General features: G+C 42.3%; 1 protein-coding gene across 2 annotated transcripts in view; it reads right to left on the bottom strand.

Moving 5' to 3' along the window:
- Nucleotides 1-17,261: 17,261 nt before the first annotated feature.
- LOC106562142 (inhibitory synaptic factor 1) overlaps nt 17,262-25,458 on the bottom strand; it is a 48,928-nt gene continuing 40,731 nt past the window's right edge. For both annotated transcript variants that reach the window (XM_014126788.2, XM_045689096.1), the window contains exon 3: nt 17,262-18,618. In XM_014126788.2, coding sequence (XP_013982263.1) covers nt 17,773-18,618 — 846 coding nt within the window. In that variant the 3' untranslated portion in view covers nt 17,262-17,772. The remainder of the gene's footprint in view (nt 18,619-25,458) is intronic.

The following is a 25,458-nucleotide window of genomic DNA, read 5'->3' as shown; positions in this document are numbered from 1 at the left end:
GCAGGTGGGAAAAGGACCACACTAAGTATGATCCCCAATTAGAGGCAACGATCATCAGCTGCCTCCAATTGGGAACCATACTCACACCAACATAGAAATTAAAGACTAGAACACCCCCTAGTCACGCCCAGACCTAAAACACCATAGAGAACCCCGAGGGCGTGACAATGGAGCTGTTTGCATGGGTAAAAACTAGCATGGGGATCTTTGGAACTCTCACGTTGCAGTGTCTCCTGGTGCTGGTTGTATTCCTTTTGCTGTCCTTCTGTCTGTTCTCATGCCTGACGGCCTTGGTGAGGAGATTGTGTCAAACAGCGATTTCTCCTTCCCACCAGACCGTCATGACAGTGGTGAACTTAAATAACCTGACTGATCTCACCACTGCCTCCCCCTTCATTTGGGGATGCAGATTTCCCTATGGGAGACGATTGTGCCCGATCCCTATGCCCCTCCTTCTTTCCCAGTTTATTATTATTAAGTTATCCTTCCGGAGTTCCATTTAGATTACCACTTTTTGTGTAAAAATGCCAATTTCCCAGAAACCAGAGGGTTTTAAGTTCTGTCTGACAACAGCTCAGATATATCATGTATGGTGATTGGTTTCCATGGTATCAAAGGGGGAATTGTGGTGGCAGAATTTCGGGAGTAAGCTAAATTGGAACTCTTGAGTGTTGTATTCTGTCCTTGCATGAACTGCATCTCATAGACTCCTATGTCTGAAATCTGTCTGCACCCTAAGCACAAGGCCATTGTTTTATGTAACTGTTGCTTGCATAAAAAAACTGTTGTGGAACCACTATCTGTACTCTGAGTTCTTTCCTGAGTTCTACTCCCAGAGACAGAACTCCCTAGCAATTACTTGATTAAAGGTTTACTATTATACTCATAGTCTTTGCCTACCCTTCGGATTAGATTTCCACAACAGTGAGAAAAACATCTATTTCATTCATTTTGAATTCAGGCTGTAACTTAACAAGTTGTTGGATAAGTCAAGGGGTTTCACTACTTTCTTGAGGCACTGTACGTGTGTCATACATAGGTGTCAGTCATCACAGTATATTGCCTTCTCAATCCCTTTATGTAGCTTTGTATCACCTGACATGACTGTCCATACTCTACTAACCTACCGTACATGTACTACATGAAGGGATAAAAACAGATTGAAATGCTCGCTAACTGATGTTACCAGAGATTAATTATGCAAAAGACGACCCACTGTAAGAAATGATCTATTCCACTGTGGCTGCCTCTCTCACTCATGATGTCATGGCTAAATGAAGTTCCCCACAGTGACAGGCCCTTTGGGGGCTGCTGGGGCTGACATATGATACCTTAACTGTACATTCCACTCAGAGGTGACCTCAGCATTTTAGGGGTTAATAGTCCAGGCCTGAGCCTGGTGCTTTCCTGCTTGTTCTAAGCTGATTGATATGTTGATTTTGCAATAGTTAGCATAATGACATGAACTGATTTAGATGATGGTGGTCTTCCCTGTGGCTCAGTTGGTAGAGCATGGTGTTTGCAACGCCAGCATGGTGTGTGCAACGCCAGGGTTGTGGGTTTGATTCCCATGGGGGGCCAGTACAAAAAAAAAGAAAATGCGTGAAATGAAATGTATGCATTCACTGTATGTATGCATGTATGTAAGTCGCTCTGGATAAGAGCGTCTGCTAAATGACTAAAATGTAAATGTAATGATGTTGGGCAGTTTGTTTATTGACAGTGAATAGCTCATGAAGATTTTACATGGAGACCTGTGTTTGCTGACCCTTGGAAACTAAGTGCTGGTTACAGATGAAATTGGGCGTCCGCCCAAGCTATTACATCAACTTCCACTGATGACACCGCTCCGGATTGGCTGGAGGTTGGAAATGGATGTGCTGTGAGTCACACCAACCCTTCCAAACTGATAATGGCTTTGAGAAGGACGAAAGAGATGTCTTATCTAAAACTCCATTCGGCAAACGTTGGGAGTATCAGATAAAAAAAGGAGAGAAAGAGGAGAAGAAAACACATTATGATGAAGGGGCATTGATGATGTTTTGCATGGAGATTTCGAATATAGAATGCTTAGCAGATTTACATTTTCAGTTGGGTTTTGGAGCCGGGCTACAAAGACATGCAATTGTGTTTAGTTGATTTTGTTTATAGCCTGTGGTTCCGTGGGTGTTAAAACATATTATCAGAGAAAGAGAGAGAGATAAGGCTCATTCTTTTATTAATGTTGTGACCGTTGTTCTCTGAGGAACAACCTGACCCTGGCCCTGTGTGGAGTCACAATACTGGCGGTGTAGATGAACAGCTGTACTAGTTCGGAGAACAGACAGCGTTATCAAAATCATATTTACACCTGGGCAGTGGGCGGCCCTCTCCATTTAAGTGGTCTTCATTTCCCTGCCATTTGAATGAATGTCAGAAAAGCTCGCTGCATAACACTACTCTCCAGGAATGGAATGTCTGCCTAGCTGGAACAGCTGGCACAGAGTGCTTATCAATGTGCCACAGCTGATTACGCCCGGGCCTCCGTCGAGCTCCTCTTGCCTTTTTCAAAAGCGTTGGAAAGGAGGATAGGCGAATGGTTCCCGCCACATTCCATCTCTGAAATAGGCAGCACATTTGTCTCCCCACCATGCTATCAAATTCAGGCAGCTAGCCTAGGCTGGGAGGCTGAGAGGAGAAGGCTATCAGAGAGTGGGTATCTGATCATGGAGCATGACACGATTAATGATAAAGTTGCTGAGGATTGGGGCCAAGAAGCATAGAGGAAATGACTTCATCTTGCGGTGTGGGGGGACTAAAGTCAGATGGTCAGTAGTGAGATGCCCCTCCAGGGAGCACCCCCCGCCCTGGACATATCCATAAAATGTATGAAAAATTATTAGGCTGTGACTAATTGCCCGTTTAGTGTCGCAGAAAGTTGTTAAACAGACCATTGGCTTTTAATACCTAAAGTAAGGAATGGGATTAATTAAGCAGAAATGTATTCCTCTAGCCTGCCAAGTACCTTTCTCTACACTCTCTAAAAACACTGTGTGATGGGGCTCCTCAGACCGGACCTTGGGGAAATAGCTGGTAATGGTCTGAGAATGGATCTCCACTCTCAATTCACCAGTCCAGTCAGGGTGAGGGGATGAATGAGGGCAATAAGTACATGAGCCTCTGACACTAAAAAGGCAGAGGAAGCAGAAAATGAAAGTGGAAGTGAAGGATGTAGGATATATTACTATCCAGTTCCTGTTCCTGTTCCCTATAATCATACTCCATACATTTTGATAGGAGAGAAAAGCGAACATGATACACAGAACTGCTTCAAAGAGACAGGCCTGAAATGAACAGTGACTACTTAGAAGAGCATTTTACAGCATGTAAAAATGAACACTGGACAGCTAGGCTAAGATATATTGTAGAGTATATGAGTATTTTGAGGAAACAGATTATTTCGCATTAAACCCAGGTCAGAACATCATGGTGAGAACCTTATGAATTAGACCCAGCTAGCGCATAACATTCTAAGAACCATGTTTTTCTTGGTGGGTATTTCAGTACTTCAGTATAACGTTTTCTACAGGTTTCCTCATAGTTCTATCCTGTTGTTCTCTCTATGAAAATGGTAGTGCATTTAATATTATTGTCATAAGGTTCCATTACTTTGTCAACACAGGGCATCTGATCACACAAAATACATTTTGATGGTTTTCATAACCTTTTGGGTGTTTTATTTAACTTAGGTACACCTGTGGTGTTACCGGTCAAAAATGACCGGTCATTAGAAATTAATGGGTGAGACTGCAATTAGTGTATAAAATTGAGTTCAGGCACATTCATCAGATGGAAACACTTCCTCTCCCAGACCCCCACATGCATGTATGTTTGAGCACACACACACACACACACACACACACACACACACACACACACACACACACACACACACACACACACACACACACACACACACACACACACACACACACACACACACACACACACACACACACACACACACCTCACTCCCCTTCTTGGCTTCCATGGCAACCCCCACGGGAAACTTTCCCCAATAGAATGTTTCCCCCACGGGGACCACACCTGTTGGCATTCTCACAGACAATCGCAACACTGTTTCAATAATATATATCACTTTTCTCACAGCTCTGGTATATAAAGCTTTTTTGAGGCCTTGCTCACAATTCATTCTGTGCACAAAGACCAAACGATATACTGTATGTGAGGCTATTGACCTTATCTTTAATCATGATGAGGAGAGAGGCCAGGAAACTGACAGTGAAGATGCATTAGAGGAGCAAGTGTCAGAAGTTGAAGACAACACAGAATAGGATCCAGACCAAGAGACAACCGATGTGGAACAATCCAGTGATGAGGAAGAGGGCCCTGCTGAGCTTGTTGTTACATTCCGGTCAAAGAATGGGAATTTGTCCTGGTCTTCATCCCCACCTGAGAGGAGAGGTCGGCTGTCGGCTGAAAATGTTATCAGGATGACCCCAGAGCCAACAAGATACGCCATATCCCGGGTTGATGACATGAAATCCTGCTTCAAACTGTTCCTGACAGAGTCAATCGAAACTATAGTGATAAACATGATGAACTTGGAGGGGAGATGCAATTACAAAGACAACTGGAAGGAGGTGGACCAGACAGACGTACAAGCAGACGTGGGTCTCTTGATTTTGGCCGGTGTGTACAGATCCAGAAACTAATCTACCACCAGTTTATGGGATGCAGAGTCTGGTCGGGCAATTTTTCGTGCCACTATGTCACTATAGACATTTCATGTGTTGTCACGAATGATTCGCTTCAACAACCGTGATACACGACCAGGCCCGCGTCAACAAGACAAGCTGGCATCGATCAGAGAGGTTTGGCACAAGTGGGTGGAGCGACTGCCACTCATCTATAACCCAAGTCCAGATATTGCAGTGGATGAGCGTCTGATCGCTTTTAGGGGACACTGCCCATTCAAACAGTACATGCCAAGCAAACCGTTTAAATATGGAATGAAGATATGGGCAGCATGTGATGCCAGGACAAGTTATGCCTGGAACATGCAGGCTCACACCAGGAAACCTGCTGACGGTGTTCCTGAAAGGAACCAGGGGAAGCGGGTGGTCCTAGAAATGACTGCAGGTCTCCAGGGGCACAACATAACACGTGACAATTTCTTCACCTAAATGATCATGGTTGGGGACTGTCAGAAGGAACAAGCCTGAGTTGCCTCCTACTTTACTCACTACCAAGGACAGGGATCGTTTTTCCTCTAAGTCTGCCTTCACCGATACACAGACTCTTGTGTCCTACTGCCCGAAGAAAAATAAGAATGTGCTCCTGATGACAACTCTGCACAGGGATGCCGCTGTGAGTATCAGGGAGGACAAGAAGCCCAACGCTGTCCTGGATTACAACAGGAACAACGTGGGAGTTGACAACCTTGAGGAGGTATGTGTACTTTTTTTCTATTACCAGATTGTTTCATCTGTACCATAAAAATAAGACATGTTGTTGTTTGGTGAAATGCTTATTGAATTTGTGAACAATATGGAAGCAATTCTATTCATTTGAATATGTAAATATGTTTCAGACGTGATAAATTAAAACAACGCTTTAACGCAATTTTTCACATTACTATGCAGGCCATGAAGTATCACTTGTATGTACTCATTATTTTATTTACTGATTGTTGCACTTTTGCAGGTTACTGGCACATACTCTTGTAAGAGGATGATGGCACGTTGGCACATGATGGTGTTCTTCAACATCCTAGATGTGTCGGCCTACAAGGTGTCTGTGGTGTGGATGGAAGTGATTCCAGGCTGGAAGCAGGGGAAACTCTTCAAGAGGAGACTATTCCTAGAAGAGTTGGAGAAAGCCATGGTGGCACCCCTCATTCAAAGGCACCAACACCTTCCTCCAACACCATCCTCTGCTGGATTGGTCAGAGATATACAAGGGCCAGAAGCAAGATCTACGGCCGCCAGAGACAGAAGAGACAAAAGGAAGAGGTGCAATCTGTGTGCACCAAGAGATGTCAAAATGAGCATCATGTGCCATAAATGCAGTGCATATATTTGCAATGCACTTGCAACAACCACCACGTATTGTCCAACATGTGCATGAGATCACACAAAATGTAACCACCATTGATTGACAGATTGTGAACATTTTAATGTTTTTGTTATTGTTGGTAATACTGCTATTGTTACTGTTGTTATTTAATGTGTTCAGACATTAATTTTGTAATATGGTAAAGTTTTCATGTGTAGTTTTGGCCCTGTCCTTTCTTTACTAATAAAATCATACCGGTCAGTTTTGACCGGGAACACAACAGATGTTATTTTGTGCCAATTTTTAAACAATTGAAATGGTTTCAAAACAAATGTCCTTGTTAAACTTTGACACAAAGTAGTCTGTGATAAATAGCCCAATACGTTTCATCTGAGTATTTGTTATAGTCAAAATAATCCATACATTATGCTTTTTTACTCAAAACTAGTTGTATGAGCTCAACTCAATGAGGCCAACAGGCTATAAATAGCAAATAGAAGTTCAAAACTTGTAATGTTCACAAGAACGTAAGTTGATAAAAATATCTAACACAACATTAGGTGATGATATATGTATTATTATGGATTTATAATCAGCTATAATGGGGTGGTCATTTTGGACCAGGAACACAGTATTAATTAACATGAAACGAACACAACAGGAGCGTTAAAGTCATGTTCTTAGAACGTTCAGAGAACGTTAAGAAACAACGTTCTTCTGTGGGAATTTTAGTACTTCAGCATAATGTTTTCTTCAGGATTCCTCATGAAGGAGTGGGTATCTGATCATGAGGGAGTGGGTATCTGATCTATTTAAAGTCATATTCTCAAAACATTAAGAAAACTTTACATAAAAACCACAAGAAAAAGTAACACTCAAAGAATGTTATTTAAAAAAAATGTAACTATAGATTACATTCTTAGCATCAACAAAACTCTCTCTATCCTCTATCTTGTTAAGTGTGATCTTAATGAGTGCTTGTCTTCATTGAAATCGGGTCTGTTTGAATGGACAAAAATGAACAGCTTTGTATGAGTTTTAAAAAATCTGCAACGCTGGCACATTTCTTATGGCGCAGTGGACTAATTACATGATTAAGGACTAGAAAATCACAGGTTCAAATCTCACTGATGCTTTAAAAAGAAATCTGCTTGCATGATTAATGCCTATTCAAACTAATTTCCATGTGTCCTATCTATGCTTGAAGTGCAAAACAGTTAACCTAAGCTAGCAGTCTTATTGAAACATGTTCTCAGAAGGTTATTTAATTACCTTCAAATAACTTAGAATTTCCATTCTCAGAATGTTAATAAAACCTCCCAGGAAAACTTTCAGGGAATCATAGTAAAATATTTTCAATATCTTCCTGCAACCTAAAAACTCTACATTCCCAGAAAAGGTGAAATTTTCACTCCCGTTCTCAGAATGTTTAAAAAACGTTAAGTTTTACCGGTCAGGAAACATACAGCCTCGCTCCCAGAACCAAAGGGAAACCAAAAACGTACATTCCCACAACCTCCAAGGAGCCAAACGTGCTAGCTGGACAGGGTCTGGACAGCACTTGTGCCAGTTGATTTAAATTGGGTATTTGTCATCGCTCAAACTCAGAACTTCTTGCTAAAAGGCTAATAAAATTTTACTCTGCCTAAAAGTGCTGCCAGTCTTTCATTCGTTTTGTGATTTGATGTTAGTCTATAGTCTTTATCCTTGCAGTGAAGCACTTTAGGAGAGTTTTAGTGCAAGCTCTGTTTTTGTTCTTGTGGTGTTGTTGGTGACCTTGCAGTTTCTTCAGCCTCACACTCTGACAGCTCGCCTATGGTCTTTTTTCATACTTTATTTGTATATGTTGTAGACTCCGCCTTAAATATTCCCTTTTCTTACGCAAACTGCCAGTGACAGTTTTGTGACACATTCACAGAGGAATAAAGCTTTAAATGGCATAGTAAACCATTACCCAAAGTGAATGTTCCACTGTGTCAAAAACACTTTGCCTCGGTTTTAAAACCACTATAGACGGACTTATGAAGAATTTGAAGGATTGAAAGTCTTGTTTGAATGATCAATGCTTGATTGTAAATCCACTATAATTAAGAATTTCAATAAGCATTTTTCTACGGCTGGCCATGCTTTCCACCTGGCTACCCCTACTCCGGTCAACAGCACTGTACCCCCCACAGCAACTCGCCCAAGCCTTCCCCATTTCTCCTTCTCCCAAATCCAGTCAGCTGATGTTCTGAAAGAGCTGCAAAATCTGGACCCCTACAAATCAGCCGGGCTAGACAATCTGGACCCTTTCTTTCTAAATGTATCTGCCGAAATTGTTGCAACCCCTATTACTAGCCTGTTCAACCTCTCTTTCGTATCGTCTGAGATTCCCAAAGATTGGAAAGCAGCTACGGTCATCCCCCTCTTCAAAGGGGGGGACACGCTTGACCCGAATTGCTACAGACCTATATCTATCCTACCCTGCCTTTCTAAAGTCTTCGAAAGCCAAGTCAACAAACAGATTACCGACTGTTTTGAATCCCACTGCACCTTCTCAGCTATGCAATCTGGTTTCAGAGCTGGTCATGGGTGCACCTACGCCACGCTCAAGGTCCTAAACGATATCTTAACTGCCATCGATAAGAAACAATACTGTGCTGCCGTATTCATTGACCTGGCCAAGGCTTTCGACTCTGTCAATCACCATATCCTCATCGGCAGACTCAATAGCCTTGGTTTCTCAAATGATTGCCTCACCTGGTTCACCAACTACTTCTCTGATAGAGTTCAGTGTGTCAAATCGGAGGGCCTGTTGTCCGGGCCTCTGGCAGTCTCTATGGGGGTGCCACAGGGTTCAATTATTGGGCCGACTCTCTTCTCTGTATACATCAATGATGTTGCTCTTGCTGCTGGTGAGTCTCTGATCCACCTCTACGCAGACGACACCATTCTGTATACTTCTGGCCCATCTTTGGACACTGTGTTAACTACCCTCCAGACAAGCTTCAATGCCATACAACTCTCCTTCCGTGGCCTCAAACTGCTCTTAAATACAAGTAAAACTAAATGCATGCTCTTCAACCGATCGCTGTCTGCACCTGCCCGCCCGTCCAGCATCACTACTCTGGACGGTTCTGACTTAGAATATGTGGACAACTACAAATACCTAGGTGTCTGGTTAGACTGTAAACTCTTCTTCCAGACTCACATCAAACATCTCCAATCCAAAGTTAAATCTAGAATTGGCTTCCTATTTCGCAACAAAGCATCTTTCACTCATGCTGCCAAACATACCCTCGTAAAACTGACCATCCTACCGAACCTCGACTTTGGCGATGTCATTTACAAAATAGCCTCCAACACCCTACTCAATACATTGGATGCAGTCTATCACAGTGCCATTCGTTTTGTCACCAAAGCCCCATATACTACCCACCACTGCGACCTGTATGCTCTTGTTGGCTGGCCCTCGCTTCATTCTCGTCGCCAAACCCACTGGCTCCAGGTCATCTACAAGACCCTGCTAGGTAAAGTTCCCCCTTATCTCAGCTCGCTGGTCACCATAGCAGCACCCACCTGTAGCACGCGCTCCAGCAAGTATATCTCTCTGGTCACCCCCAAAGCCAATTCCTCCTTCGGCCGCCTCTCCTTCCAGTTCTCTGCTGCCAATGACTGGAACGAACTACAAAAATCTCTAAACTGGAAACACTTATCTCCCTCACTAGCTTTAAGCACCAGCTGTCAGAGCAGCTCACAGATTACTGCACCTGTACATAGCCCATCTATAATGTAGCCCAAACAACTCCCTCTTCCCCTACTGTATTTATTTATTTATTTTTCTCCTTTGCACCCCATTATTTCTATTTTTACTTTGCACTTTCTTCCACTGCAAATCTACCATTCCAGTGTTTTACTTGCTATATTGTATTTACTTCACCACCATGGCCTTTTTTGCCTTTACCTCCCTTATCTCACCTCATTTGCTCACTTTGTATATAGACATTTTTCTACTATATTATTGACTGTATGTTTGTTTTACTCCATGTGTAACTATGTGTTGTTGGTTGTGTCAAACTGCTTGCTTTATCTTGGCCAGGTCGCAATTATTGTAAATGAGAACTTGTTCTCAACTTACCTACCTGGTTAAATAAAGGTGAAATAAAAAAAGAAATAAAAAATTGTTAAGTGTCTATTGCACGTAAAACAATAATTGATCTAATTGCTCCGTGTTGCTTGGCATCTAGTGAGGTTGGCCTCTCACTGCCTCTCTCTGTGCAGCTGGTAAATCCTAGCTGGAGACATGGGAGATCAGTCAGCCTGGAGATTTACACCTGACATGCTCTTAAACCCCCTGGCCTAACACTGAGGGTGGCAGAGGTCTAGATGCCAAACACCAGGCCTACCCAGACCCACAGAGCAATTTAACTGCTGTGTTTGATAGGTTTTATAGGTGCATCAGGCTCAGGCTGAGACTGATGCTGGGGCACCACACTGAGCGAGGACACAAGCAAAAGAGAGCATTGATTGACCAATTCACTAGAACACACTTTTGAAAGGGTGCCAATACGCCATAACTTACAGCTGCTCTCTGAATGCCTTTCCCTAAGGTGACATTCAGGCTAAAGCACTATAGTACAGTGCTGGGAGTGGAGACCATGTTGATCGTATTAAAATCAAGGGCATTTTATAGTGTATTTTATGATACTATTAGCATGTCACTACTACCCTGAACTAGACAGGTATATGGCTGTATCAGTATTGTCTGGCTTCAGACTCAGGATAGGTCGATGCCTCTGAGTGTTCAAATGTCACCGGTGCTCAGTGGCTAATTATGAAAGAAACTTAGTATTCATTATTTATTTATTTTTTTGTCCCGTTCTATTGAAGCAAGATGACTTAATGAAATCCCACAGATATTCATCTTTAGACATACCTCTGAGCGACTTTGTCAGCAAGCCACCCAGAGAGTGCAAGCCGGAACCTGACATTTGACTAATTGCTCTCATTTGAGAATGATCACTGCTCTGATGTATTGGCGATGCACAGCAGCGACAACACAACACACAGGAACCCCTGTCAGGCTGGTGACCTGCTTCACTCCCTGAATCCATTAGAAATGGCTAAAACCACCAAATTATATCAATAAAGAACTGCATTAATTAGATAGGAAAAGAGCAGAAGAGGTGAATAGAATGGAAGGGGGCCCTGCTGGTGGGCCCCAAGGTTGACAGTAATTATTGCAATCATTGGTTATTTTAGGGAGATTCTCATTGGAGCCCAGACTTGTCTCTGTGTGTATCAACGAAGGGCGAGGCTAATTCATACAACAATCATTCATCTCCCTGTTACATCTGCTATTGCAGAATACTCAGCGATACCATCACCCTTCTTTCTCTCTCCCCCACTCCTCCTCTGTCCTAGTCCTGTTTGAGTGACTCTTACCTGTCCTTGGCCCCCTGTCGATCACTTTATGTTTGATGAAGACCTCAATGATGGCCTCCAGAACTGGAATGGAAGACACATTAAAGTTAGAGGAGGCAGTAAAATAAATGATGTGCTACAGAGAGGGGTGTACAGGAAAACATTTAAGTAAGAGATGGGGAAAGCCCTCTCCTTGAAGTTGAACATAAGGGCCACTTGGGGAGTGCCTTGTACATAGCATCTGTCTTCATCATCATTTAACTCTTGTTTGCTGATTTTACTAAACTGTCAGCAACGCTCTGCCCTCCTGGCCTTTACCTGTAAATGCCATGAAAATGCTGACAGTCTGCCAAAGCAGAGCTCCCAGGAAAGAACTGCTGCCTGCGTCTTCTTTGAATTCTACAGTGCTTTGTCAGAATTAGAGTTGCCTACCTGCACTTACTATAGCTGCTGCTGCACTTAGCTGGTCTGGGCATTTATATTCTGGAGTCATCTATTCCCATGGGCCTATTGAAAATTAATTTAGTAGTGGTTTTCTGTTAGTGAAATTGACTGTGTATTTAGGTCATCCAGGTTCCACTCTTTCTCATTCAGGCCTAATACAGGAAGTTACTGGAACACATTACCAGACCACCATATAGTTGTTTGAGTGTCATCCCTTTCTCATCCATCTCCTATGTTATTTAAAGTCAACGATGTTCCATGGGGACTGTGTGTCTGTTCTTTGTTGCAGTTGTCCTGTTTTTTCATGATGTCATCATGAAACTGTCGCCCGGCTGCTGAATATAACATTATGCCTGATTTCTGAGCAATTTCCTTGTATACATCTGTATGGCTGGATCATTTAAGCAGGTACTGGGGTTTCATTAGTTGCAATCATATTTCTCTCTCTTCTCTCTCTTCTGCAAATGTCTCCTCACTTTTCTCTCTTACTTGTTTATCCTGAATCGTAAATGCACTGCATGTGATGTTTTTGGAATCGTCAGTCAGAGAAGGTATCAGTAACTTTCAAACAAGAAATAAATTATTCCGGTACAGTAAATGTATTCATGACTATCAATTGATTACGTGCAGATGAACTATTCAGAAATAAACTGAAGTCAGTGCCTAGTAGAAATTCATTGCATATTGTAATTGCTTTGAGCCCATTCGGGGTAAAACTTTACTTGACACCTAGCGTCATAACATGTTAAGACACGGTCACATCCATGTCATAATATGTCATAACAGCTGACATCACTTGTCATAACCTGTCATAATATGGTCACAACACTGTCCTGACACATATATGTATACCTGTTGTGACGTACTGCATGTTGCATTATTTTATGACTGGTTATACTGTAACACCTACATAGTTCAGTTTCTGAGGTGCATTTCTTCGGTCCTTTGTTTTGTGTCTCTACCGCTCTACTGATGCAGGCCATCTGATTGAGTTCTGTTGGATGGGTTTTAGGTTCTGGGTCCAACATACTGCAGTGATGAGGCTGAGAGAAGCATGGTTGGGGGACCATGTTTTTTAGAGCTCAGTCTCTCCACTCCCCAATGCCAACTGTTGTTCTGCCATTCCACCACTGAGCTGAAATGACACTTAGTAGCCTTCTTCACGTATTTTTCAATTTTGTTGTTTGTTCTGCATAAGTCACAATTTAAATCTTTATATTTTTTCATGGGCAGGGTTTTAATTATTGTGTGTCAATTTAGTAGAATTGTAATCTCTCCCCCATCGCCACCACCACTACCACCACAGCCCCGCCCCATGTCCTTCATCACCTGTGAAGGTCTAATCTTATCTGTGGCTGCTCCATGGCTGTTCATTAATCACTCCGAGAGCCCGTGGTCTTGTCCAGCCCCCCCTCCCTATATAAGCTCTGACTGGGCTGGTTGGAGGGAGCCCTCCATGTATGGATCCAGTGCCCCATTGTGCCTGTCAGACACATGCCCACCTCCCCACCTCCTGGTTGCTCCCCTATATGGACTCTCTGTATGCCAAACCTGTGCCCGTGGTTATCAATCCAAAGACCCTTCCTTGGTTCCATTTAATGCGCTGCTGCAGCCCTTATCTGATCAGTATGTAGTATTTTCTAAGATACGGACCTAGGCCACTTTATATTGGAAAATGACCTGCCACACGGGCAGCTGTCTGATAGTAAGAGGTCTTAAGTTGAAAGCTTACCCTCTTTCCAAGCTTTTTCCAAGGCTTTTCTTCCAAACTGTAGACAATATCATACAATGATACATGAATTGGACATAGTTAAGGGGCTCTGAATTTGATGGCTGCTCGCTGACACATTGCAATGTCTTTGTTCTTGTTGGACCAACATTGCAGTCTCAATTATTGTCTTCCCTCCTGTGAGTAGGGTAGACGTGAGTCGTGCGGTGACTGAGTGCCAAATTCAAAGCTGTCACAAATTGGAATGGGTGGGCGGCAGAGTAGGATGGAGGATGGAGGGAGGAGGGAACATAAATAGTTTGTTCTGGAAGCAGCAGGAAAGTTATGACACAGAGATTAAACAAATCGACCCTCAGTATCCCCAGCCGTTAGCCAATCTATAGTAATCAGTGTGACTGAGCTCTTCACTTCATGGACCCTCACCAATCAGCAAAGAAAACATAGATCTGTCGTCCATTTTCTTCAAGGGACCTTTAAAGAGAGAGAAAGTGGTGTGTGTGTGTGTGTGTGTGTGTGTGTGTGTGTGTGTGTGTGTGTGTGTGTGTGTGTGTGTGTGTGTGTGTGTGTGTGTGTGTGTGTGTGTGTGTGTGTGCGCATGCGTGTGTGTGTGTGTAATTTCACTAGGGTGGCAAGTTAGCCAAGCGGTTAGAGCATTGGGCCAGTAACCAAAAGGTCGCTAGTTTGAATCTCCGAGCTGACAAGGTGAAAAATCTGTCGATATGCCATGAGCAAGGTGCTTAACCCTAATTGCTCCAGAGTTACTGTTGATAATGGCTGGCTGTGACCCCATGTTTTGAGGGTGTCTCAGGGTGAGTTGGAATATGAAAAAAACACCTTTCCAATTGGCACGTGTACAATACACACGGTACATGTGAAATTGTAATATCACATTCTATTCAGATTGTCTTAAAATGGTCACGTCACCTATTTGCATTGTGATACATGGAGTAGATTTGTCTTACATCAGCGTAACAGTGCTAAATTGTGAGCTTGTGGTGATCATTGAAACAGAAACAGTGCCCTCTGGACAATGATTAGAGCATTGATCAGGGTGATGCTCTAAGATTGATCTGTTGGTGATGTCAATTCAAGTCCTATGACTCGACACACACACACACACACACACACACACACACACACACACACACACACAGTATTGCCATAATTCCTCACATTCATTAAGCCTCACCACAAAACAACCTTAACTGCTTGTCCAGTCAGCATTGGCATCAGTGTGATTACATTCTTTAACCTTTGGATGCCTCCCCAGTTTGTCCAACAGAGGACCAGGGACGATGAAATGCCCTATTACAAATAAATAATGAGCCTACTGGCAAGAGAAACATTCCTAATGGTTTGTCCAAATAACTAGCATTCATCCTCAATGATAATGTATTCCGCTCCAGTGCCAAACAGCTATATACTTGCAGCCAGGGTGATTTCATCATGGATATGATTTAAAAAAGACTAAAAGTTCAAATTCCCTCCCTATAAATGAAATGTCCCAGGGCAGTATAGGCATCACAATAAGGGCTTAGTTTGTTTTGGTCTGATTGATGCTTATTCTGCGTACCGCTCCAGCTTTGTTTGTTTATGCTAATGAGTGTGATGACCTGTCGGTGTTCCGTCTAGCAGGGAAATGGCAGCCAATGCTGCGGGAGTCATCCATTGATCTCTGTTCAATGCATCTTTCTCATAGACAGACACAGACTGTTTCCTGGATTAACAGAGCAAGACGGAATTAGAATGTGAAAGCGTGCCACAAGACAAGTATGTCCCTGCTGCTTAGATAATTTATACATGATTCCATCCTCTCCGTTTTGTCTCAGCATCACATTTGAAATGATCGTTTCACCGATTAAAGAGGCTAATTTCATTTCTCACTCATCACCAAGATGTCTATGCCTGTTGCCAAGTGGGTTTGAAATGTATCCCGACCTAAAGGAGAGGTTTCCCATTGAGAGAAACTGCTGTGTTTATACTGTATGCTGTGGTTATCACCTTCCTTTAGTGCAGTGCGTATCAGCTGATATTGGGTTTAGAGTAAAGACATAGGCGTACTACTGTATGCAGTCTCAGTCAAAACCCACAACCATAATCTCTGTACGTGTGTGAGCTTGGACAAAATACCTATGCATTCTTGCTGGACTCAGACTAACTGATAAATATTTTTGCATTACATTATGCAAATTACCAATTTTGACCTTAACTTGCAGTCACTATAAGTATTCTCAGCTGATTCACCAAATACAGGGAGGGCACTTGTATGCCATATAATGAACTAATGCACACTTTTTTTAATTGACTTTTTGTCAGAGTGTATTATAATGGGTAAGCATTTTAAAATAGCATGACATTGTTTCCCTTATCTTTGATTATTACGCTGCATTACTCACAGTCTGTTAGGTGTTGCAAACTAAAGTTCAACTTTCGCTTGTTCACCAGCACAGCACTGAGACTAGAGGCATGACCATGTTTCACCTAGCAGGGGACCAGTCTAGATACTTTGCTTCACCGAGCAAAGTATTTGGTTTTGCCTCAGGCTATGCTTCCTTTACTCCAGCCTACAGATCAATAATCTGCCTTTCTTTAGTAGGAAAACATAGATGTGTTCATTATGTGCGTTTTAACAAAATCCCTTTACAAAAAGATATTGAGATGTAAAATATGTGATAAATATATGCAATGTAAAGAGTCCAACCCTGATCTCTTCTGTACTATAACCTGGGGCCCAGGGCAGTTGGGGGCCTATGGACAGTAATAGATCTATATCTGAGAGGAGAGTTCTCTCTGGCCATACTCAGAGACATGAGTCAGCACCTGGTGATTAGAGGGGAAATGATTCTGTTCCGAGGGTTGATTAACAACAATCTAGCAGCACATTTTCTTTGTGAGGTCAGCCCTTTACCCTCTCCTGCATTCTCCAATGCGTTCACTCTCCCAACTCTCTTCCCCCCCTCTCTCTCCATCGCTCTCTTTCTCTCTGTCTGCCACCCACTCTTTCACATCCTGGCACACATTTCTTAAATGCCAATCTCTTTCTTGAAGGCTGCGTCTGTCCATGTCTGCCACTAATAGCAGAGGAAATAGATGGAGGTCTAGCTGTGAGTTTTTGTTGTGGGCCCCCAGGAGCAGGGTCTGCCTGCTCAGCAGAGAGACCTCTCACAGCACTCTCTCAATCAGCCTTATTGATCAGCACTGCTTTTGGCATAATCCCTGTGAATAAAATGCTGCTCTATTGAGTCCAAATCCCTACTGGGATTCAGAATGGAGAGACAACCTTTTGCATCTTGGCTTTGTGCACTTCTATTCAAGTCGTCACCCCTAACAACCTTGCTCCCTTGCAGAGAGGAACGGATAGATCAAGTGGAAATGTCACAATGTGGAGTTGGAGTACAGAATCTCACAAAAATACCTGTTTTTCTTCTTACTTTCCACAACTACAGTTTCAGCAGCAGACCAAGAGATAAATTATTGAAATGATTAATAAAATCAAGGGCAGGTCAAACCATGTTTTTCTGGTCCTTGACTCACTTATGATGACATCAAAGAGAGAAGAAGGCTTGACTTGTGCATCTAGATACGCTCCCTGTTGTTACACCAGGAACCCCCTTGACATTTGAAATAATTGGAAGATGAAAAAGACAATGTTTATACAGATTCTCAGTGTACAGAATGTGCAGTGTTTCTTTTAACCACATCTTAAAGAACAAGCAATATATTTTCTTGTGATTTATACTGGTGTACGAGGAGGGAAATGACCTCTTCACACTTTCCGATTTCAGAACAATTTAAACTTCCTAGAAAAGTGATTGCTTTAGTCATCTCAATAAGTGTTGCAAATGATTATAAATAAGGAATCCATCCGGTCCATTTCTTAACATTAGCAGGCACTAGCCTTTTGGTCCGTCAATATCCCTTTTCTCTCTGTTACTGCCTTAAGGAACTGCCATTATCCTTTATTTCCCTGAGCCTCAGAATGACTTTAGGTAGGTGAGTCATTTCCCATATCATGTATTTATTTAGTAATTAGTATGTATTTATTTAGTTGTGTATTAATCTATGATCTATGCATTTAATATTAAATAGTTCACAGTCCTTTTTCATTAGTTCTGTTGTTGTAAAGTTAATGTTTCTCAATGGTCCTTTGTTTTCTGTTTGGCTGGAATATAGGGCAGTACTGTTTGGGTGCTTTTATCTGAAACAGTCTGTGTGCTGCTGTTCCGTAGCAGTTTTTTCCGGCAGCTTGCGGGATTGAGAAGACCCTTTCTGGGCAGCGTATGAGTCCCCGCTGCCACGTTCACTGGGAACGAGACATAAGAAGGGTCCAGACAGTTATGGAGGACGGAGTGCTCTGAGGAGGAGAGCGGTGGTGTGGGCGAGCCGGCTTGACTAGGACTGGGCTCACTGTCGTCAGTGTCTGGGGTCGCACAGCCGCCCTTCTCCTCATCTCCCTCCTCTTCATCCTCCTCGTCATCATCACAGCACAACGCGTGGTATAGGATCTTGTCACTGAAGCGGACTCTCTCTCTGGTGCCGGACGTGCGGGAGGTCTTGTGGCTGTGTGTGGAGCTGGAAGCCTCTTCACTGGCGCTGGATGAGTCTGGGGTGACTATGAGAGGTCCGTTAGGGATGGGCAGCCCCCCATTCATTTGGGAGTAGGCTGAGGCGGTTGTGGGTGGCGGGGTCTGGGTTTGGGTGGGGATGCACCCACGCCCCGCCCCCGGATCCAGCCCTGCATCCTTGGGCTGCACCGTTGGAGCTGCTTTGTGGGCGGCGTTTGCTGCAGCGACGGAGGCCTCCAGATAGCTGCAGAACTCCCAGCTGTCTGAGAGCACGTCAGGGTTGAGGAAGTCCAGCCTGAAGGCCTCTCCCAGGCCCCTCTCACTGCTGGACGTGCTGCTCGCTGTGGCCACTGTCCAGTCATCTGGCTCCAGGTCAAAGTCAAAGTCTGACGTCAGCTTGTCAATCTGACCAACCACCTAGAAGAGTAGAGAGCGGGTAGAACAGACATTTAGAAGATATGGTTTACATCATTATACATTATGTCCTTGACTTAATATGCTGTTAACTATACATGAATATACTTTCCACTATGAAGACAAATACTTCACACACCACCTGAGATAGCAAGGAGGGAGGCGAGAGGGGGGAGGGAACAGATGATTTGAAGTTCTAGACATGTTTTTAAACACTACTTTACAATAATAGGATGTTTTAATGTCCACTATGAAGACATACAGCGGGGTCTGAAATTATTGAAACCCTTGATAAAAAAATGACATGCAAAAATGACATGTTTAAAATCGATACTTCAAATACTGAGCTATATTGTATTGTCATTTCTAGTATTTTACTAGAAATGCTCAGAGAAAGAGATTTTATTTAGCAAGTAATAAAATAAATGATTGACAACCCTGTTTTCAATACCTTTCGATACCTCATCTTGCGAGGATAATGGCATTGAGCCTTTTTCTAAAATGTTTTATGAGTTTGTGAACACAGTGGGAGGGATCTTAGACCATTCCTCCATACAGAATCCTTCCAGATCCTTGATATATTTCGTCTGCACCTATGGCCTGCCCTCTTTAATTCAAACCACAGATTTTAAATGGATTTCAAGTCCGGAGACTGAGATGGCTATAGTAAAATGTTGATTTTGTGGCCAATTCACCAATTATTTATTGATTTTGGAAGATCTACTTGTGGCCAAGATACAGTATCCTGGCACAGGCAACCAGGTTTTTTAAATAAAATGTCCTTTACTGGGTAAAGTTCATGATGCCGTTGACCTTAACAATGGCCCCAGGAACAGTGGAAGCATAACATCAAAGATCTGCACTGAACCTTAAGACACTGTCACTAGCTGGCTACCACCTGGTACTATACCCTGCATCTTAGAGACTGCTGCCCTATGTACATAAAATCATTGAACAATACTGTTTTACCCACTTTATACTGCATTCTAGTCATGGCTCATAAAATATACAGTTGAAGTCGGAAGTTTACATACACCTTAGCCAAATACATTTAAACTCAGTTTTTCACAATTCCTGACATTTAATCCTAGTAAAAATTCCCTGTTTTAGGTCAGTTAGGATCACCACTTTATTTTAAGATTATAAAATGTCAGAATAATTGTAGAGAGAATGATTTCTTTCAGCTTTCATTTATTTCATCACATTCCCAGTGGGTCAGAAGTTTACATACACTCAATTAGTATTTGGTAGCATTGCCTTTAAATTGTTTAACTTGGGTCAAATGTTTCGGGTAGCCTTCCACAAGCTTCCCACAGTAAGTTAGGTGAATTTTGGCCCATTCCTCCTGACAGAGCTAGTGTAACTGAATCCGGTTTGTAGGCCTCCTTGCTTGCACACGCTTTTTCAGTTCTGCCCACAGATTTTCTATAGGATTGAGGTGAGGGCTTTGTGATGGCCACTCCAATACCTTGACTTTGTTGTCCATAAGCCATTTAGCCACAACTTTGGAAGTATGCTTGGGGTCATTGTCCATTTGGAAGACCCATTTGCAACCAAGCTTTAACTTCCTGACTGATGTCTTGATGTTGCTTCAATACATAAACATACTTGTCCTTCTATTTTGTGAAGTGCACCAGTCCCTCCTGCAGCAAAGCACCCCGAAAACATGATGCTGCCACCCCCGTGCTTCATGGTTGGGATGATGTTCTTCGTCCTTTTTCCTCCAAACATAATGATGGTCATTATGGCCAAACGGTTCTATTTGTGTTTCATCAGACCAGAGGACATTTCTCCAAAAAGTACGATCTTTGTCCCCATGTGCAGTTGTAAACCGTAGTCTGGCTTTTTTATGGTGGTTTTGGAGCAGTGGCTTCTTCCTTGCTGAGCGGCCTTTCAGGTTATGTCGATATAAGACTTGTTTTACTGTGGATATAGATACTTTTGTACCTGTTTCCTCCAGCATCTTCACACGGTCCTTTGCTGTTGTTCTGGGATTGATTTGCACTTCTCGCACCAAAGTATGTTCATCTCTAGGAGACAGAGTGCGTCTCCTTCCTGAGCGGTATGACGGTTGCGTGGTCCCATGGTGTTTATACTTGCGTACTATTGTTTGTACAGATGGTACCTTCAGGCATTTGGAAATTGCTACCAAGGATGAACCAGACTTGTGGAGGTCTTGGCTGATTTCTTCTTATTTTCCCATGATGTCAAGCAAAGAGGCACTGAGTTTGGAGGTAGGCCTTGAAATACATCCACAGGTACACCTCCAATTTACTCAAATGATGTCAATTAGCCTATCAGAAGCTTCTAAAGCCATGACATGAGCTAAGTTTCTGGAATTTTCCAAGCTGTTTAAAGGCACAGTCAACTTAGTGTATGTAAACTTCTGACCCACTGGAATTGTGTTACAGTGAATTATAAGTTAAATAATCTGTCTGTAGACAATTGTTGGAAAAATTACTTGTGTCATGCACAAAGTAGATGTCCTAACCTACTTGCCAAAACTATAGTTTGTTTACGTGAAATTTGTGGAGTGGTTGAAAAACGAGTTTTAATGACTCCCACCTAAGTGTATGTAAACTTCCGACTTCAACTGTAACTACTGCTGTACACTCCTTTTCATTCACATACGGTCTATACTGTCTATACACACCATTCACATACATACATGTACATATTTATTTCTATTCCGGACTCTGACATTGCTCGTTTTGCTATTGCTCATTCTGATTTAAAGAACAATTTATTGTTCTTTAAAAAAATGGATACAGTGGGATTAGGTGTGTATTGTTATTGTATTGCTAGATACTGATGCATCGTTGGATCTAGAAACATACAGTAATCCTTTCGCTGCACCTGCGATAACAAATATAAAACTGTGTCCGCGACCAATAAACTTTGATTTGATTTTGATTTGATCTAACACCATATTTTACAGCAGGTATGGGGTTCTTTTCTGCTCATATATTCTCATTTTGATGCCAAACCCACCACTGATGTGCATGGCCAAAGAGCTCATTTTTACATCTAACAAATGTTAACGCCTGGAGTTTGCTAAATGGCATTGGCACCTGGATTGTAACTTTGGTCAGATGACATGAAACTAGAGCTCTTTGGCATCTCACACCAGTGGTGGGTTTGGTGTCAAAATGATAATGTATAAGCAGAAAAGAATCCCATCCCTACTATAAAATATGGTGGTGGATCTTTGACGTTATAGGGCTATTTGCTTCCACTGGTCCTAGGGCCATTGTGTCACACCCTGACCTGAGAGAGATGGTTTATTTCTCTATTTTGTTAGGTCAGGGTGTGGGGTGGGCAGTCTGTGGTAAATTTCTATGTTCCATTCTATGTTTTCTATTTCTTTGTGTTGAGCCGAGTATGGTTCCTAATCAGAGGCAGCTGTCTATCGTTGTCTCTGATTAGGAATAATACTTAGGCAGCCCTTTTTTCCACCTTCAGTTGTGGGATCTTGTTTTTGTACAGCTCAGTTTAGCCTGCAGAACGTGACGGTCGTGTTCTGTTGTTTATTGTTTTGATTTAGTGTTCTGAGTTAAAATATATGTATCATGAGCACTCACCACGCTGCACCTTGGTCTACTCCTTTTGAAGATCGTCACAGACGATCCCAACATAGAAATACAAAACTAGAACATGACAACATAGAAAAACTAAACTAGAAAACCCCCCTGTCACGCCCTGACCTACTCTACCATAGAAAATAACAGCTTTCTATGGTCAGGATGTGACACATTGTTAAGGTCAACAGCATCATAAACTTTATTCAGTACCAGGAGGCTACCAGGAGGCTGAAACTTGGCCACAAGTAGATCTTTCATTAAGACAATAACCTCAAACACACATCGAAATCTACAAAGAAATGGTTAATTGGCCACAAAATCAATATTTTGCAACGGTCATCTCAGTCTCCAGACTTGAAACCCATTGAAACCTGTGGTTTGAATTTAAGAGGGCAGTCCATAAGCACAGACGAAGTGTATCAAAGATCTGGAAGGATTCTGTATGGAGGAATGGTCTAAGATCCCTCCCACTGTGTTCACAAACATTTTTTTTAAAGGCTCAATGCCGTTAACCTCGCAAGGTGAGGTATTAAAAACAAGGGTGTCAATTATTTTGACCCCTACCTTTTTTGAGAAAGAAAATGATCCCTTGTTTTTTTAAACGTTTGCCTACAATATAGTTCAGTATTTGAATAATTTATTTTATAGTCATTTTTGCTCTTCATTAAGGGTGTCAAAAATGTCAGACCCCACTGTACATGCCACACTATGATTATTCGATTTAAGAGACCTCTACATTCTACTAGTATGAAGAAAATGTACTTCACACTAAATCAACCGTAATGAAGCTTGACTTTCACCCACTGTACAGGGAGTCAAACTAGCAGGGTAGTTTATCAACCTGGCTTGGCAAAATCAACCTCAATACTCCTCATCAGCACCCACCCATGCTGTATGAGTGTTTATGGTCTCATGAATAGAAAGCACTTGAGCCCACAACACCATTGATTTTGTTGATTTGCTGATGGCACATAAAATTCGAGCCTCAAACACTTGACATTTGAGCACCTTAATCAACACATCGTGCTCTCATAAGCAATCTATTGTAAAATGGATAAATGCTCAGCATTCATGTAGTTTGTAAGTGATACATTTCCCCAAACCGTTCCACAATTAAGACTAGTGTTTCTCAGAACATGTGCATATGGAATTGGAATGACATTGTTGTTGAAGAGCTGAAAAAGTGTTAGTAGTACCTTGAGTAGTACCCCATCTAATTCTGCTATTTGCTATTTGCCTCTGTTCTTTCAACTGCTCATTGTAACATCAAATAAGCAGTATCAGAAAAGCAATCCCCTGTCTGCATGAGGGATTAAATCCCTAATTAATTATTTCAGAGCAATGACTTTAAAGGAGCAATTAACAGTCCCAAAGACCTGACTACACAAATACCCTGATTAAAAACCCAGTATCATTCAGCTGATGTGCTAACTGATTGCTCAGGTGATTTCTAGTGCAAACACAGCCATTTGGCATCAAAGAGCTTCATAATCTCTGACAGATCGCGACAGGACTGAATCTTACATAAATATGTAGAGTGTCTATTTAGAAAATAGAAAAAGAACAAAGCCTTGCAGTGCCCACCAACAACTGTTCACAGACGGAGGAAAACATTTTTGAAGGTCTCACAGGGACTATAGGGAGGCTACAGTACATCATACAACAGAGGAGCGATGGAGGGTGTTATCATGCAATAGTTTTGCAAAAAATGTACCGATTTGTATTATTTACAAACCCAAAGCGTTCTGTTCTTATCATAGGCCATATCGTGGTAGTGAATTCAACCATCTGCATTTGAACCAGTCTTGGAACAGCCCATCCTCATTTTCCTGATTTCAATCATTCTGTTTCTTTATTGTATATCTAATGCACACATGTGACGTGTGTATTTGTATAGGGCGTTGGGTAAACAGATTGCCAGGTTTGTGTATGGCGTGCATAGGTTTCTGTGTGGGTGTGCCAGGCCTGGCTGGGCAGCTTTGCATGCCACAGGAGCTTCAGTACCAGGGCTATGTTTTCCTCTATTGACAGTCAGCCCTGTGGGAGCAGATCCTCTGTGGGGGCACTAAGCGGTGAGCTGAATGGGTAAACCAACCTGTCTGTTGAATGATTTGCAGACTTTAAACTAATGCCGGATGATTCTCACACCCAGAGGGAATGGAATGGCTTTGTTTAGTTGATTACTCATCCTGAAAAAAAAGGATTTAATTGAATCAATGTGTTTAGAAAAGTATGGTCTGTCAGAATCATTTCACGAGTCCGCCTGAACGCCTGACACTGACCTAATTTAACTGCCTTAATTGGATATCAATTAATAAAGCACCCAATAATAGAGGCATATCATTTCCAGTCATATGTTAAATAAATCCCTTTTGTAAAAAATAAAATGGATTTGAGTACAAAAGAATGGCAAACACTGACTACCAACCAAAGCCTTTTTGACTGACACATCCGCTAAGATAAGATACTTGAAAATGTTACGAATTATGTTTTCATCTCCATCTCCATGGTGACCCAGCGCACATCCTATCATGAGATGTTCTCCCGAGGATTAACCCACCGTGAGCCCTCTCTCCAGGCACTGTTACACCATCATCAGCCTCCAGCATGTAGGCTAATTTAGCTTGATAACAGTCTGAGCTTGAAGGGTCTGCTAAACATTTCTAGGTCACAGATGGGCTCAATACAGCAACAATGATCAGTAATCTCAGTCTTTTCTACCAGGAAGAAAGAAAAAATGTGGGATGAGTGCGCTATGGAGTGAATTATTGGGTAAACAGATTGCCTAAGCGTAAAGGATGAATGAACACATCAGGAACAAGTCATTAGCGAGGGACACACTGTGTTTGAAATGGAGAGAGCACAATGAGGACCAGCAACAGTAATTACAAGCTTTGGAGTAAAATCACATCCTTTTGTTGGGTTCCATAGCTCATGATGTCACAGCAGATTGCAGCTGGACCATGACACAGAATCAGCTTTGAAACATTGTTTGCCTTAACACCTGACATGATTTAGGAGTAAATGCACTTGTAAAAGAACACTTTTCCTTTTGAGTAGAGCTCAACACTTTTCATATTTACAAATGCTGACAAGTAGAATATAACAGGCAACCTTGTGGCACAATTGTTGGACCTCAGGGTGCAAGGCCACTGGTTTCCATCCACCCCTCTCCCTTTTCTATAGAATTGTTATTTGGTCCTTTGTAGCTCAACTGCAATTGTAGCTACAGTGACCTATCCAGTCCACTTATTACTGTTTC

The sequence above is a fragment of the Salmo salar genome, chromosome ssa11, assembly GCF_905237065.1.
Source record: "Salmo salar chromosome ssa11, Ssal_v3.1, whole genome shotgun sequence".
In the NCBI taxonomy this organism is placed as follows: Eukaryota; Metazoa; Chordata; class Actinopteri; order Salmoniformes; family Salmonidae; genus Salmo; species Salmo salar.
This window is presented reverse-complemented; position numbering and strand designations above follow the sequence as displayed.